Below are 18243 nucleotides of genomic sequence, written 5' to 3'. Positions count from 1 at the left end.
CACATATACATGGAACAATAAAAAGGAAGATCAGCTTTAAATGGTAGAAGCACAAAGTTGTGTCAAGGAACCACATTTGAAGCAACAAAATGTGTATTGGTCAGTGTAAGAACAAGGCAAAACCTGCACACTCACATGGGACAATGAAAAAAGAAAGAACGATTTCAAAATGGTAAATGCACAAAGTTGCAGCAAGGAAGCAGAAAGCACAAAGCGAAAAGGCAGAAGCATCATTTTCTTCATACTATACTCATTTCAGCCTCCATCCCTCTCTTGCTCTCTCCCTCTCTCTCTTCGTGGAGCCAAACATACCAGGAATAAAAACCACACAAAATCAACTAACGCAATATTACTCAAAGCAGACAAGAACAAAGCGGACAGCCATCTCCCAAAGTGGACAAGAGCACAAGGCATGAAGCACGAGGCACAGAGGTTGCTCCCTTGAAGTCCTAAAGCCCTGTACTCTCGTGCTAGCACTCCCTCTGGCACTAGCCCTTAACTCAAAATGCTGCTCTTGTTACCCCAATCTCTTAAAAGGTGCAACTTTAGTGACATGGCCAGCAAAGTAACCATATGTTTCTTGTTCTCAGAAAGGAAGTTTTATTCTGAAAAACTCAGAAGAGGTATACAAAATACAGAGTACTGAAGTTCTAGTGGTGCCTCTGAAATGGAAGGACCCCAAGCAGTGACAATACATTTGCTTTTATAGTTTCACAATGCTGGGCCACCCTATTGGGTGTTATTCAGCCGGTAATTTCACACTATGGTCCATGTCCCCATCCTGAGGGCTCCCTCTGTCCAGTTCTTATCCGTAAGAACTGTTTGTCCCAACCCAGCACATTCAAAGCAAGGGCTGATGTCAATATGCAGGGGAGGACCCAGCAAGGATCTAGCTTATCAAGATCATCTGTGTCCAGCAGGGTGAGTTATGGAATGCTCATACTCTTATGTCAAAGTGAAACCCAGGGCAAGTGACAGCTCTTAACCCAAAATTCTCTTAAGTTAGAATGCTCTTAAGTAGAGACTCCACTGTATTTCTGTTTACATTTGTTTATTAGGCAACTCCTACTACTGACTAGTGAATTTATTGCTGCAATTTTCCTTGTTAATGTTTCTCCATCTCTTTCACAAAAAACAGCTTTTCTCCACCACTGTATGTATTGCAATTGTGTACAATCCAGAGTAATTGGGATGGAGGGTAAGGAGAAACCTCTCAAGCATGAGTATCATAGAATCATAGAATCACAGAGTTAGAAGAGACCTCGTGGACCATTCCTGCCAAGAAGCAGGAAAATTGCATTCAATGAATCTCCGACAGATGGCCATCTAGCTTCTGTTTAAAAGCCTCTGAAGAAGGAGACTCCATCACACTCTGGGACAGAGAGTTCCACTGCTGAACAGCTCTAACCATTAGGAAGTCCTTCAAAATGTTCAGGTGGAATCTCCTTTCCTGTAGTTTGAAGCCATTGTTCCACGTCCTAGTTTCCAGGGCAGCAGAAAACAAGCCTGCTCCCTCCTCCCTATGAATTCCCCTCACATATTTATACACTGCTATCTTGTCTCCTCCAGGACTTCTCTTTTGCAGGATAAACATGCCCAGCACTTTAGGCTGCTCTTCAAAGGGCTTATTCTCCAGTCCCTTGATCATTTTAGTCGCCCTCCTCTGGACACATTCCAGGTTATAACATCCCCCTTCAATTGCAGTGCCCAGAATTGGACACAGTATTCCAGGTGTGGTCTGACTAACGCAGAATTGAGAGGTACCATGACTTCCTTGGATCTAGACACTATACTTCACCTTTGCTCTGCAAAGATTAAAAGAGCTCAACTGTGGTAGCTGATTTTGAGCTTCGAGGCAATATGAACTCATTCCTAGGGGCAGTCTGTGAGTTTTTCTTGTCCTATCTCTGGCCTGCATGGGATGAAACTAACAAGACATTTAGGTATCATATAGGGGAGAGTGTGCAAAAGATCCAGATCCATCATGACATTCCTACCATGATGCCATCACCAACTGACACCATGACATATGAACTCATTCCTAGGGGAAGTCTGTGAGTTTTTCTTGTCCTATCTCTGGCCTGCATGGAAAACACTGTGATGAAACTAACAAGACATTTGGGTATCATGTGAGAAAGATCCAGATCCATCATGACATTCCTACCATGAAGCCATCACCAACCGACACCATGATTGGTGAGGAGTGACAGAATTGTCAAATAGGCCTTTGCTTTGGAAAAGCTCAGGGCCAGGACTATGTTACCTGGGTAGTATAATATATATATCAGAACCACATTATCATTGTGCTAGATAACATTTCCAAAAAATCAAAACCATAAAAATTGTACACTGCAAGTAAGCCTTTGAACCGAAGGACAAAAATGGTCACATGGCAGCTTTAATGACTTTGTATTGATAATACATTAAAAGACTGGCCTAGTAGTGTGTTGCAAAAATATAATGATGTTTGATAATCAAATCTTATGAATGCTGACAACGTAGCCACTTTACCAAATGTATAATAAAAATAATTGAAGAGATATCACTGAATTTCCTAGGAAATACTTTTGAATTCAATAACTGCAAGGGGATGATTTTGTCAAACAGCAGGGAGCCTCTGTCAGTTGACTACAGCATTTGTCAGCAAAAGAAATGTCTGGTTTTAGGCACAAATATAGGCTATTTTGGCCAACAGCAGATATGTTTTGAAAAAAAATCTCACTATGGGCCTTTCACATAGCCCTATATCCCAGAATATCAAGGCAGAAAATCCCATATTATCTGAGTGTGGACTCAAATAACCCAGTTCAAAGCAGATATTGTGGGTTTTTCTGCCTTGATGTTCTGGAAGGGCCCTAGATTTGCTTCCATTCAAAATTACCTCTTGCACTTTCAAATATCTGATCAAAGATGCATCTATCACAATGTGGACAAAAACAAAATAACTTGAAGATTTTAGAAAAGTTCCTGAATCTCTCTGTTCAGTTTCTGAACAGATTGTGATAGCTTAATTTGGGCTGCTATTAAATTCAAAGATATTTCATAACATAGATTTGAGGTTTGTTTGCCGTCACAAAATCAAAATTATATACACAGTAAGTAGCAGGAAAAGTACACAGTTTTCACAGATGCTAACCACAAAATTATTCCCTTTAAGAAGAGAATTACTGCTTTTCAATAAACATAGAAATAATTATTTGTTTTGAGTAATTAACAAAACTACTAGCCAGGATGTAAGGGTTAGATTCAAACTGCAGCAGACATATGATTTAAACAACTTTCTACTACAGACACACGGAAAGAGGAAGAAGTGAAATCTGAAAGGCAAAAGAGGTATAATGTTAGGACTTACTAAGTTCTCTACTGTTGCTGCTTGTTTCCTAGATGAATTCACCTGGAAACTAATCTCAGGAAACAGAATAGATGGAGGGAACTGATAAGGGAATTCAGCAGTACATTTTCCTCACTTCTCTTAACAACTTAAAATCAACTCTACTAAAATGTACAGGCGACAGAGGGGTACTTTGTTTCATATCAACGTATAGTTTTGCACACTTCTGAGATACATCCATTCTACCATTTACAGTGACATAATTCAGTTTCACAGACATTTTAGAGGTTTAATCCATAAACCTCAATGAAGTACTGGAGACACATTTCTGGTGACATCAGTAGCAGGATTCATTGCAAGTTGTAATCATGTCAAATATCTAGTGACTATCTTAAACCAATACATGTGCACAATCTCCGTTTTTAAATGTTCATTAGTATAAAGATGACCCTTATAAACGTTCAGAAATAGTTTTCTGGAAAATTTGATTGGAGGAAACAAGATTTATAAAATTACATGAGGACATATGCTACAAACCATGATTATAGAAATCACTCTTATGGGTTTTGCCAATAATAGATATCAGACCTTCAAATCAGAATGGAATATTGAGCAAATCCAAATCAAACCTTCAAAGCATTTAAATGCTCTAAGGGCCTTTTCTAGTTTTCTGATTTTATATACGCATGCAAACCGTTTGGAAACCACAACATCAATACAGAACATGACCCAGCTAACTGATCTCTAAGAGCCCTTCTGCCCAGCCATATGACCCAAAATATCAAGGCAGAAAATCCCACAAAATCTGCTTTAACATGAGATATCTGAGTCCACACTGCCATATATTCCAGTTCAAGGCAGATAATGTGGGATTTTATTCAGCTGTGTGGAAAGGGCCTAAGGAACTATAACATAAAAGGTAAAGAGTTTGTATAAGTCATGCCAGAAATGAATTATATATTAAAACATATTTCTACTATATTTACACAGTATTTATCTATCACTATTCTGGAAAATAGGGCCCTCAGTGGTGCAGCAGGTTAAACCACTGAGTTGCAGAACATGCTAACCAAAAGGTCGGTGGTTCGAATCTGGGGAGCGGGGTGAGGTTCTGTCATTAGCCCCAGCTTCTGCCAACCTAGCACATCAAAAACATGCAAATATCAGTAGATCAATAGGTTCTGCTCCAGCAGGAAGGTAACAACACTCCATGTGGTCATGCCAGCTAAATGACCTAGGAGGCGACTACGGACAAAGCTGGCTCTTCGGCTTAGAAATGGAGATGAGCACCACCCCCCAGGGTCGGACTTGACTATACTTATTGTCAAGGGGAAACCTTTACCTTTACTATTCTGGAAAATATATAGGATTATATTATTAAAGTTTACAAAGCATGGGGTCTGTCAATTGGCACAAATGCCCTTCTCTTAACAGAAATTTTGCTCTTCCTCTAGATCTTAAGCCCCTCTCAAAGTGTTAACCACTATAATTTGACACTTAAATTATTCTCTTTGGAAAGTCCTTGTTTTATGGATAAGGGAAGGAATCAATGTATTGCTGCTGCTGCTGCTGTTGCTGCCTTCTTTTAAAGAATACTCAAAACCACAGTGAAGGTGGCATAGTTAGACAGAGGATTGTTGGTATCCGTCATATGAAAAGAAAGCATGTCTAGAGGGACAATCTTAAGTAACAGCTGTGCAGCTGAGAAGCAAATTACTGCCTAGGGGTTTTTTTTTGTTTTTAATGTTAATAAAAACATGTGTACATAGAAACAATTTCTTCAACATTAAATGCTACACTTTAAATGTTATGAAAATTCAATATCCCCACAGGAGAAGTGCATTATTCAGGGAAGACATACGGACAGTGTTCCAGAAGTAAACCACAAATCCTGACTTCTGTACAATTGCATTAAAAGATCTTAAATTCTTTGAATATTTTGATGAATTATTACATATTTCAACTGACGATTTTAGGCTTCTAGGTTTTCCTCATTACATCTGTTCATATACTCGGTAATTCCTTGTATGTGACATATGGACAGCTCTTTGCAACAAATTTTCTTCCCTTTTCTCCCATATCTTTGTTACCAAATACCTATCTGCTGCAAATATCAAAAGCTCAGTTTACATGTTAAGTGAAGTTACACATTTCCCACATATTTTGCTATTAAATTATGCTAGCTGTATAGTCATAATCTAGAAGACTGCTCCAGGAAATCAATCTTCATGTAGGTATTGTGGCAAATATGACATCCCCAAGACTTGTTGCATTAGCTCACAATTTCTTTCTTTCAAGAAGTGGCTCTCACATTCCAACTTTTGTCACATGCCTGCCAACTAATTCCTACATTTTTGTCTCCTTACATAACTAATCAAAATGTGTAATCATATCTATATGTTTTAGCAAACTGAAAAGGAGCAAGGAAGAAATTAACAGCAATGTGCTTTGCTATATTTGGATATATATGTGTATATACTTACAGTCTCTCCAGCTCTTTCAGGTCCTGGAATGCTCCTCTCTCAATGGTACTAATCTTGTTTTCCATGAGTTGACTGAAATGTAGAATAAATCTTTTAAAGTAGCCAACAATCAAACAATGATTAACACCTGTTATTACTGCACTTCAGCAATGGGAAACACGCAGCCACTTCTCCTTTATTAACTCTGCAGTTCTCACTGTGTTCGCCTTCCCGTCCAATTTAATGTGTTTAAGACCTGTCACCTTGCCCTGCACTATGACATATGTTGAAGGGGGAGAAAAACACACTTTCAATTTTTAAAATGGGGCCTTAAACCTGTTAACTAGCACAAAAGGCCAAAGGTGAGGGAAATATATGCCTCGCTTAAGGTAAAAAGGTAACATGGTTGATAAAGCTACTGTTCAGAAGAGTAATAAACAAAACAGGTAAGACAGTATGCAGAAGCAGTTTTTAAAATCCAATTAACAAAAACACATTTCAGTCCAAAGTTGGGCAACTGAAACATTCACTGGAAAACGTTTCCCTTAATGAGAAAAGTTTGTAATCTGTCACCTTGGGAAGGAAGGATCAACATTAATTCTACAGGGGCAAACCAAGAATGGGCAACTTGGAAGTCCCTGAACAGACCCAGAAGTGGAGTGGGCAGATCAAAAGACAGTCTGGCAAAATGGCACTATCTAAAAGAATCCTCCACCTTGTGTGACTGTGGAGCAGAACAAACAACTCAGCATCTGTATGCTTGTCCACTATGCCCTGCCTCATGTACAGAGGAAGAATTGGTTAAAGCTACAGAAAATGTGGTCACTGTTGCCCATTTTTGGTCAAAAAATATTTAGCTGCTTGTGAGCCTTCTATTTTTATCAGTTTTATACTTATATGGGCAATGCTTTTGATATGAAATAAATAAATTCTACTCATTACAGTCTTCCTCTACTAGTGATTGACCTTCTTAAGTATTCCACAAGTCAAAATATGAAGCCTCCAAAGAATGAGAGAGGGCTTTTAAGAGGGCTTTTTAAAATGAAAGAAAACAAGGTTTATGCCCAATAAAGCTATTTTCAAGTTTAAATCAATGTTATCAGAATTTTATCTGAAATCATATTACATTAATTGCATCTTTTGCCAGATTTTCTTGCATACCAAACATATTTTCATTTTTGAATTACTAGCATTCCTAAATCATCAATGCAGCCAGTAAATTATTTCAGTTAACGTATTTAAAAGGGGTGAAGGGGACACAAAACTTGCTCAAACAGATTTTTGCAAGACACAGAGATTTTATGATATGTATACATTCAAGAAAATAATAAAACCACAAATGGTTACAATACAGAATCGGTAATGTGGCAGTCTTCCAAACATTTAGGTCATTTCCCAACTGCTTTTTCTCATAAGTTTAGATGTTACTGTTGTAGAGGTTAAATAAAGAATTAGTCCTGCTCATTACAGAAGTTATTCTGAACAGAACTATACATCTGCAGTATACCATTTTAAAAGACGTAATAAAAACCAAAAACAACTTACAGAACTCGAAGGTGCCGTAGGCCAGCAAAATCAGTCTTGGTGATCCTTGTGATATTATTCCCATTTAGATCCCTAAGAAGAACATGTCAGCAATAAAATTAAACATTCCACAACCACTGGCTTCATTCTTTATTATAAACTTTCTCTCTCTCTCTCTCTCTCTCTCTCTCTATATATATATAGATACATAGTTTATAATAAATATAAATTATATATTAGATATATACATAGTTTATAATAAATATTAATTATATTTATTATAAACTATATAATGATATCACACACACGCGCGCGCACACACACACACACACACATGTGTGTGTGTGTGGGTCAAAAAGTAATGCCTCCATTACTTTATTTCTTTCACAGCTACTGGACTATCTATGCAATGATAGGAGAGGAGTAACCTTACTCTACTATATAGTCTTTCCTTTTTCCAACTGACTGATTAGAACCATGAATCTGAAGCTAAATGAAAGAGCCATCATTGAATTTCTGGCAAAAGGAGGTTGTTCACCTAAGGAAATCCATAATCACTTGGAGAATGGTTATGATTAGGCCCCTTGTGATTTTTACCTGTTTGGACCTCTGGTTTCAGATTCAGTGACTTGAATGACGTTAAAACAACTTTAAGATCATGGGCCACTAAAGCAAAACTCTGAATTTTTCCAAAATGGTTTTGATGCCTGGGTAAAACGATGGCACAAATGTGTACAAATTGATGGTAACTATATTGCATGGTAGTTTTGAGTAGAGCACAGTTCAGGCTATGATCTGTAACAACGTCGGTTGTTATATGTTCATTCATAACTTTTTATGACACAGGAGGCAAAACTTTTTGACCCACCCGTGTGTGTGTATCGTCTTTTTCAATTGAGTCCTAGTTTTGGTGGAAAGTTTTATATGTAGCATCTTTAAAAAAAAGTTTTGGTTCTCTCAAAATAAATTGCACTGTGTGGATTTTATTTGATTTTTCATGACAGGAATAATATGTGGAGGCAAAGCATTCTGCAATTATGGATGAATACAATCAAGACAAATATACTGAATATTATGTTTGTATGGTCTGTTCCGGAACCTACAAATAATAAGAGAAAATTATTTGGCCCACTTGTTGAATCATATGCCCATAGCAAACTGTGAGGACTGTGAGATTTTCCTCTCTTCCTAGCTTCCACAGGAGAAAAGCTGGCAGGGCCAAAGCTGGGGATCTAGTGAATGGAGGAACGAGGAAAGAGTGGTAATAAAAAACTTTGACAGCTTTCCCAGGACCGAAGACTTTTCTCAAAGGCATAATCAATTATGTAGAATTCCTTTTTAAAGGGTGGAAGGTTTGCTGCTAACCTAAACTTCTCTGCATTTGAACAATATGGATAAGTAATTGAAAAGTCATTTCGTTTAGATTTCATATCAGAACATCTATTCATCCTATTTTTGTTTCTGTAAGATAGCTGAGAAACAAATACATTAGCAAAACTAATATTTATTATTACAAACATATTACATTAAAAATTATTACTATCGGAATAACTTATGGGAATGGTCTTAATATGAAACTAAGCTTAAGGCAATGTATATCATTTGAGGAGAAGATAGTTGGAATCAGCACAGAAAAAATAAGTTGTCTACATTCTGCACAGATTTCTCTCCCCCCTCAGACAAAGAAGTCACTCCTCTATCTATCTATCTATCTATCTATTCTCTTGGTAAATACTAGTTTAATCCCCCCCCCCCAAAAAAGACTGATTCTTTCCAGATTTTTCTTCCTTCCTAAGATTAAATAAATAAATGAAACCAACGAAACAGGACGTGTTTTGAAATACTTCTGCGTCTGTCATCATTTGTGTGTGTGCGGGGGGGGAGGGGGGGGAATTAATGTCTCAAAAGTATGTCATGGATTTATTTAATTTATTGGCATCCAAGAAGTTACCTGGTTCCCCCTTCTCAATATACTGACTCTGTTTGGAATAATAAACTTCATGCTGTGGGAGCAAAGGGCAAACTTTTTTATGTTTTGAGAGGCACAGCTAAAAAGTAAAGACTCCTCAATCTGCAGATTTGGGTGGTTTGCACAGAAGTATATTCTGGAAATATGACAACTTCAAATAGCATGCATTTATGTTGTTTACATTCAATGTTTTAAAAAATATTTTTAAATACAGTTATATTATGCTCCAGTATTGGAAATATCTTTCACCTGGAGTATTCAAGGACATACTTTCAAGATTACTCCAGATTGTACCTCTGTTTGTGCCATGATTTTAATATATAATTGTATGTATGTATATATGTATGCATGTGTGACAGAGAGCACATGCACATGAAAGTGAAATTATCAGGGTGCAATCGTGGCCTGTCCACTCAAAACAGTACAATTTTACCTTAAAAATATGACAAATTCATGATCCTAAAGGAACCTTCTCTGCTGCCCGGAAGAAGTGTTGTTTTACAAGCTGTTTGGTATAAACTAGTGCCCCAAGGCAGAGGCTTTTTTGCAGGGATGGAGAGATAGGTGGAGAAAAGGAACAGAGAAGGAAACAGAAGCAAGGAAAAGGAGGACTGTTCCTGACCCAAATGACCAAGGGGCAACCCATTCTGTTTCTAACTGGGACTGAGCTGGGTGGGGAAAGCAAAATAGTGGAACGAATGGAATGGCTCGGTCCTTTCATGTCTCCTAACATTACGCAGGAAACCCATAATGAGAATCGCAGGAAAATGCTCTTGAGTTGTGGGAGGAGAGACTGGAGATGGAGGTGAGAAAACAAGTTGCCTCTCTGATATCCATCATTTCAAAGGCAAGGAAATGCTGAGCTACAGGAGAAGCATGTAATAGTCTGAAATAAAAAGCATGGGGAATTGGGCACTGCAAAATTCTCCAAGAGCCCTTCCATACAGCCATATAACCCAGAATATCGTCTGAAAATCACGCAATATCTGCTTTGAACTGGGTTATTGGAGTCCACACTCCCCTATAACCCACTTCAAAGCAGATAATGTGAGATTTTATTCTTCTGTGTGAAAGGGGTCCAAGAGGAGCCATTGCTCATGTTGTGAGTTTGCAGAAGGGAGGAAATGATCTGAGGCAAGTGTACTGCTGGGCCCCTTCCACACAACTATATAAATTCCACTCTGAACTGGATGATATGGTGGTGTGGACTCAGATAATTCACAATATCTGCTTTAAACTGGATTATTTGCCTCGATATTATGGGTTGTGTGGAAGAGCCCCACGACCCCTTTTATATTGCCATATAAATCAGATTATCAAATCATCAACATTATCTACTTTGAACTGGATTATAGGAGTCTACACTACCCCTTCCACACAGCTGTATAAAATCCACTCTAAACTGAAGGATATGGCAGTGTGGACTCAGATAATCCAGTACAAAGCATATATTGCTGATTACATGCCTTGATATTGTGGGTTATATGGCTGTGTGGAAAGGCCCCGAGGCCCCTTCTACACTGCCATATAATTCAGGTTATCAAATCAGATAAACAACATAATCTGCATTGAACTGGATTACTTCAGTCCACACTACCATATTCTCTAGTTCAATGCAGATAATCTGGATTTTAGACAGCAGTGTAGAAGCGTGCTCAGAAAATCGATTGGATGTCCTATGGCCCTTCCACACAGCCATATAATCCATTATATCAAGGCAGAAAAATCCCACTTTATCTGCTTTGAACTGGGTTATCTGGGGTCCCTTCCTCACAATTTCAATAAAATCCTACATTATCTGCTTTGAACTGGAATATATGGCAGTGTGGACTCGGATAACCCAGTTCAACGCAGATATTGTGGGATTTTATGCCTGGATATTCTGGGTTATTTGACTGTGGAAGGGCCCTGGGTTATTCAAACCAACACTGCCATATAACCCAGTTCAATGCAGGTAATGTGGAAATCCCACATTATCTGCCTTGATATTCTGGGTTATATGGCTGCGTGGAAGGGCCCTGAGTCCACACTGCCATATACTCCAGTTCAAAGCAGATAATGTGGAATTTGATGCTGCTGTGTGGAAGGGGCCCCATACAGAAAGATACAGTCATAGCACTGGGGGGGGGGGGCACACATAAATTAAGGCCCCTTCCACCCTGCCATATCCCCCATATCCCAGAATATCATGGCAGAAAATCCCACAATTTCTGCTTTGAACTGGATTATCAGAGTTAACACTCAGATAATGTGGGATTTTCTGCCTTGATATTCTGGGTTGCATGGCTGTGTGGAAGGGCCCTGGGTTATCTGAGTCTATGCTGCCATATATTCCAGTTCAAAGCAGATAATGTGGGATTTGATGTGTGGAAGGGGCCCCATAAAGAACTCAGTAGCACTTTTCCCCCATACAATAGCACTGGGGGAGGGGGGAACAACATAAATTAAGGGCCCTTCCACACAGCCCTGTCTCCATGAATATCAAGGCTGACAATCCCACAATATCTGCTTTGAACTGGGTTATCTGAGGGCCCTTCCACACAGCCATATAACCCAGGATATCAAGACAGGAAATCCCACATTATCTGATTTGAACTGGGCTGCATGGCAGTGTGGACTCAGATAACACCGTTCAAAGTAGACGTTGTGGGATTTCCTGCGTTGATCTTCTGGGTTATATGGCTGTGTGGAAGAGTCCTGAGTCCACACTGCCATATAGACCAGTTCAAAGCAGATATTTTGAAATTTCCTGCCTTGATCTTCTGGGTTATATGGCTGTGTGGAAGAGTCTTTAGTCCATACAGCCATATAATCCAGTTCAAAGTAGATACTGTGGGATTTCCTGCCTTGATCTTGAGTTATATGGCTGAGTGAAAGAGTCCTGAGTCTCCATTTCCATATAGTCCAGTTCAAAGCAAATATTGTGGGATTTCCTGCCTTGATCAGAAGAGTCCTGAGTCCACATAGCCATATAACCCAGTTCAAAGCAGATATTGTGGGATTTCCTGCCTTGATCAGAAGAGTCCTGAGTCCACACTGCCATATAGTCCAGTTCAAAGCAGATATTGTGGGATTTTCCTGCCTTGATCTTCTGGGTTATATGGCTGTGTGAAAGAGTTCTGAGTCTACATTTCCATATAGTCCAGTTCAAAGCAGATATTGTGGAATTTCCTGCCTTGATCTTCAGGGTTAGATAGCTATGTGGAAGAGTCCTGAGTCCACACTTCCATATAGTCAAGTTCAAAGCAGATATTGTGGGATTTCCTGCCTTGATCTTCTGGGTTATATAGCTGTATGGAAAAGTCCTGAGTCCACACTTCCATATAGTCCATTTCAAAGCAGACATTGTGGGATTTCCTGTCTTGATCAGATGAGTCCTGAGTCCACACAGCCATATAACTCAGTTCAAAGCAAATATTGTAGGATTTTATTTAGCTGTGTGGAAGGGGCTAGAATTATCTGAATCCACCCTGAAATATCTTGTGATATTGTGGCATTTTCTGCCTTGATATTCCAGGATAGAGGTCTGTGTGGAATAACCCTAAATTGGGTTGTTGTAGATTTTTTCGGACTATATGGCCATGTTCTAGAGGCATTCTCTCCTGACGTTTCGCCTGCATCTATGTCAAGCATCCTCAGAGGTAGTGAGGCCCTAAGTTTCCCCTCTGGGATGGGAAGAGTGTGCGGTCTAACTTCGGCCCTCCCAAAGGCTGCTCTGCGGGGCAGGCACGGAGCTGGGAAAGTATAGTATGGGAAAGTACAGTCCAAGTGGGGGCATAGAAGGGGAAAGGGGGGGGGGAATGGAAGGAGCACGAGGCGGAAAGGAGTTTGGGAGGGGGTTGGAATGAAGACGGGGAAGAGGAGGCGAGCGAGGACTTACAGGCGTTCGGTGTTGCGGGGGACGTTCCTGGGGACGCTCCGCAGCGCCAGCCCGTGACAGTCCACGGTGCTGCCCGAGCAGGAGCACTGAGCCGGGCAGGGCTGCGGCGCCACCGCCCCGGGATGGAGAAGCAGCACCAGAAGCAGCGTCCCCACCGCCTTCATCCTTCCCGACCAAGACGAAGATTCAGAAGAAGAGCAACAACAACAACAAAAAAGAACTCCCAAATCCGGCAAGTTCCGCGAAGACGAGCCCAATCCGGAGGCGCGGTGCCTCCTCCTCCTCCTCCTCCTCCTCCTCGTGCAGCCCCCTCTCTCGCCTCCTTCAGCAGAGCTCCGTTGCCGCCAAGCCCGAAGCCTCTCCGCTGCTGCTGCTGCTGCTGCTTCCTCCGCCGCCTTTGCCGCCCCCTCGACCGCCGCCGCCGCCGCCTTTGCCGCGCCGCTGCGCCTCTTCGCAAAGCCCAATGCCTTCGCGGAACTGCATTGCGACCGCCGCCAAGGTCCGCCTATCGCGGGAGCCGCCGGGGCTGCATGCCTGCCTTCTTGCCTCAAACCCCGCGAAGGCGCAGCAGGCAGCTCCACGCACTCCTCCACCCGCCGCCGACGGAGGGAAAGGAAAGCAAAGCAGCGCGCCTGTTAAATGGCATCCCAAGCGGGGAGAGGAGGAGGAGGAGGAGGAGGAGGAGGAGGGGAGAAGAGACGGCGCCCCGCAAACACACACACACACACCCGCGCGCGCACTCCCGCAACCCAGCAAAGCGCCTCCCACAGGCAACTTCGCGGAGGGGGAAAGGCAGCCCTTGCCTCAGGTGAGGCTCCTGCAAAGAGGGCCAGCCTCAGGGAGCACACCTGAGCTTCCTCTCCAAGCCTCGCCCATTGGACACTTTTAAGGTCCCAACAACGCCAATGTGCCTCACTTAAGACGCCCCCCTCCCCTTTCCCACCAAATGTTTCTTAGACAACCAGCCCTGTCACTCTCGCGCCTCTCTCTCTCTCTCTCTCTCTCTCTCTCTCTCTTTCCCTCCCTCCCACCGACCTTACTTGGAACCCAGACGTTCCAAGCCCCCCCGCCAGCCAATCAGAAGCATTCCCACCTATTTGAATACTTCAAGAGGACGAGGGAGACAATTGGACAAGGAAGGTGAGAGGAAAAGGAGGAAAGGGCCTCTGAAGATGCCAGCCACAGAACCCCCCTCTCTGTTGCCGCAGTTCCACTGGCTGCCTGTCTGATACCCAGCACAATTCAAAGTGGGTTGTTGTAGGTTTTTTTCGGCTATATGGCCATGTTCTAGAGGCATTCTCAGAGGTTGTGAGGTCTGTTGGAACTAAGAAAATGGGTTTATATATCTGTGGAAAGACCAGGGTGGGACAAGGAACTCTTGTCTGCTGGAGCTAGGTGTGAATGTTTCAACTGACCACCTTGATTAGCATTTGATAGCCTGGCAGTGCCTGGAGAAATCTTTTGTTGAGAGGTGATTAGATGTCCCTGATTGTTTTCCCTCTGCTGTTTTGCTGTTTTAATTTTAGAGTTTTTTAAACACTGGTAGCCAGATTTTGTTCATTTTCATGGTTTCAAAGTGCTTTTATTTCCATGGGCACTTCCACACAGCCCTATATCCTCTAATATGAAGGCAGAAAATCCCACAATATCTGCTTTGAACTGGGTTATCTGAAGCCCCTTCCACATTATCTGCTTTGAACTGGGTTATCTGAGGCCACACTGCCATATATTCCAGTTCAAATCAGCTGCGTGGAAGAGGCTGCAGATATTGTGGGATTTTCTGCCTTGATATTCTAGGTTATATGGCTGTGTGGAAGGGCACTTTGGCCCCTTCTACATAGCTGTATATATAATCCCATGTTATCTGATTTGAACTGGGTTATCTGAATCCACACTACCATATATTCCAGTTCAAAACAGCTGTGTGGAAAAGGCCTCAGATAGCCCAGTTCAAGGACCAAGTAGCAACAGTAAGAACTGACCACGGAACAACAGACTGGTTCAAGATTGGGAAAGGCGTACGGCAAGGCCACATACTCTCACCCAACCTTTTTAACTTGTATGCAGAACACATCATGCAATGTGCGGGGCTTGATGAATGCAAGGCTGGGGTGAAAATTGCTGGAAGAAACATTAACAACCTCAGATATGCAGATGACACCATTCTGATGGCCGAAAGCGATGAGGAGCTGAGGAGCCTTCTAATCAAGGTGAAAGAAGAAAGCTCAAAAGCCGGGTTGCAGCTAAACATCAAAAAAACCAAGATTATGGCAACAAGAATTATTGACAACTGGAAAATAGAGGGAGAAAATGTGGAGGCCGTGACAGACTTTGTATTTCTAGGCGCAAAGATTACTGCAGATGCAGACTGTGGCCAGGAAATCAGAAGACGCTTACTTCTTGGGAGGAGAGCAATGTCCAGTCTCGATAAAATAGTGAAGAGTAGAGACATCAGACTGGCAACAAAGATCCACCTAGTCAAAGCCATGGTATTCCCTGTAGTAACCTATGGATGTGAGAGCTGGACCTTAGGGAAGGCTGAGCGAAGAAAGATAGATACTTTTGAACTGTGGTGTTGGAGGAAAGTTCTGAGAGTGCCTTGGACTGCGAGAAGATCCAACCAGTCCATCCTCCAGGAAATAAAGCCTGACTGCTCATTGGAGGGAAGGATACTAGAGACAAAGTTGAAGTACTTTGGCCACATCATGAGGAGACAGCAAAGCCTAGAGAAGATAATTATGCTGGGGAAAGTGGAAGGTAAAAGGAAGAGGGGCCGACCAAGGGCAAGATGGATGGATGGCATCCTTGAAGTGACTGGACTGACCTTGAAGGAGCTAGGGGTGGTGACGGCCGACAGGGAACTCTGGCGTGGGCTGGTCCATGAGGTCATGAAGAGTCGGAGATGACTGAACGAATGAACAACAGAGGGAATCTCCTGGCTCAAGAGCAATACGTGTGAAAGAGATCTTGGAGTCCTCGTGGATAGCAAGTTAAACATGAGCCAACAAGGTGATGTGGCAGCAAAAAAAGCCAATGGGATTTTGGCCTGCATCAATAGGAGCATAGTGTCTAGATCTAGGGAAGTAATGCTACCCCTCTATTCTGTTTTGGTTAGACCACATCTGGACTATTGTGTCCAATTCTGGGCACCACAATTGAAGAGAAATATTGACAAGCTGGAATGTGTCCAGAGGAGAGCGACTAAAGTGATAAAAGGTTTGGAGAACAAGCCCTATGAGGAGTGGCTTAAGGAGCTGTGCATGTTTAGCCTGAAGAAAAGAAGGCTGAGAGGGGATATGATAGCCATGTATAAATATGTGAGAGGAAGCCACAGGGAGGAGGGAGCAAGCTTGTTTTCTGCTTCCCTGGAGATTAGGACACGGAACAATGGCTTCAAACTACAAGAGAAGAGATTCCATCTGAACATGAGGAAGAACTTCCTGACTGTGAGAGTCATTCAGCAGTGGAACTCTCTGCCCCAGAGTGTGGTGGAGGCTCCTTCTTTGGAAGCTTTTAAACAGAGGCTGAATGGCCATCTGTCAGGGGTGATTTGAATGCAATATTGCTGCTTCTTGGCAGGGGGTTGGACTGGATGGCCCATGAGGTCTCTTCCAACTCTTTGATTCTATGATTCTATGATTCTATGATTCTATGTAGTTTGGAGCCATTGTTCCTTGTCCTAATCTCCATGGAAGCCGTAAACAAGCTTGCTCCCTCCTCCCTGTGGCTTCCTCTCACATATTTATTCATGGCTATCATATCTCCTCTCAGCCTTCTCCCTCTCTCTGTTGCCTCAGCTCCACTGGCTGCTAGTCTCCTACCCAGCACAATTCAAAGTACTTTTATTTCCATGGGTCCTTCCATACAGCCCTATATCCCCTAATATCAAGGCAGAAAAATCCCACAATATCTGCTTTGAACTGGGTTATCTGAAGCCCCTTCCACATTATCTGCTTTGAACTGGGTTATCTGAGTCCACACTGCCATATATTCCAGTACAAAACAGCTGTGTGGAAGAGGCTGCCGATATTGTGGAATTTTCTGCCTTGATATTATGGGTTATATGGCTGTGCGGAAAGGCCCCTGGTGTCCAGGGCAGCAGAAAACAAGCCTGCTCCCTCCCTATGACTTCCCTTCATGTATTTATACATGGTCATAGTGCCTCCTCTCAGCCGTCTCTTCTCAGGCTAAACATGCCCAGCTCTTTAAGTTGCTCCTCATAGGGCTTGTTCTCCAGACCCTTGATCATTTTAGTCACCCTTTCTGGACACATTCCAGCTTTTCAACATCTCTCTTCAGTTGTGGTGACCAGAATTGGACAGAGTATTCCAGATGTGGTCTGACCAAGACAGAAGGAAGGGGTAGCATGACTTCCTTGGATCTAGACACTAGACTCCTATTTATGCCAGCCAAAATCCCATTGACTTTTTAAGCTGCTGGTTGGAAAAGGTCAGGTATGAACCTTTTCCAAGTTGGATCTAGCTGCAGTGGTACATGCCTAAGAGGAGCACCTGGTTACATCCCAGGTGGACTACTGTAGTATGCTCCACATGAGGCTGCCTTTAAAAGTGCTCGCAAACTTCAGCTGGTCCAAAGAGCAGCAGCCAGACTGCTAACTGGACCTGGCTATAGGGAGAGTACAACTGCTCTGTTGTGACAGCTTCATTGGCTGCCAACATGTTTCCAGGCCCAATTATTATTATTAATAATAATCTGAAGGTAGAAGGAAGGAAATGCTGCCAAGAAACTGGGCTGGAGCACACACTCCCACCCCACCCGCAGCATTTGGACTTCAAAGGTCTGGAGGTCTAAGAGGAGCACCTAAAAGAGCTATGTTTAGTCTGCAGAAGGGAATGTTGAGACGAAATGTGATAGCCCTGTTTTAATATGTGCAAGGAGTCATAAAGAAGAGGGAGTAGGCTTATTTTCTCGTAACGATGGATTCAAATTACAGGAAAGTGGATTCCATCAAACTTCCTGTCCCTAAGAGTTGTTCAACAGTGGAACTCACTGCATCAGTTTGTGGTGGAGGCTCCTTCTTTGCAGTGGAGACTCTAAATGGCTGAATTCTGCAGTT

The 18243-nt window shown here is 42.2% G+C and overlaps 1 protein-coding gene across 14 annotated transcripts in view; it reads right to left on the bottom strand.

The window, feature by feature from the left end:
* SLIT2 (slit guidance ligand 2) overlaps positions 1 to 13865 on the bottom strand; it is a 294505-nt gene extending 280640 nt beyond the window's left edge. For 10 of the 14 annotated variants that reach the window (XM_060777894.2, XM_067468987.1, XM_067468988.1 and 7 more), the window contains exons 1-3: positions 13167 to 13864; positions 7339 to 7410; positions 5815 to 5886 (exon numbers count right to left, since the gene is read on the bottom strand). In XM_060777894.2, the coding sequence (XP_060633877.2) occupies positions 5815 to 5886; positions 7339 to 7410; positions 13167 to 13330 (308 nt within the window). In that variant the 5' untranslated portion in view covers positions 13331 to 13864. Of the gene's footprint in view, positions 1 to 5814; positions 5887 to 7338; positions 7411 to 13166 lie in introns of all 14 variants that reach the window. The other 4 variants (XM_067468990.1, XM_067468994.1, XM_067468992.1 and 1 more) reach the window with 2 other exon arrangements.
* Between the last annotated feature and the right edge of the window lie 4378 nt (positions 13866 to 18243).

Source organism: Anolis sagrei, chromosome 5 (assembly GCF_037176765.1).
Source record: "Anolis sagrei isolate rAnoSag1 chromosome 5, rAnoSag1.mat, whole genome shotgun sequence".
NCBI lineage: Eukaryota > Metazoa > Chordata > Lepidosauria > Squamata > Dactyloidae > Anolis > Anolis sagrei.
The sequence above is the reverse complement of the archived record's forward strand: the minus strand, read 5'-3'. Positions and strand labels throughout refer to the sequence as shown.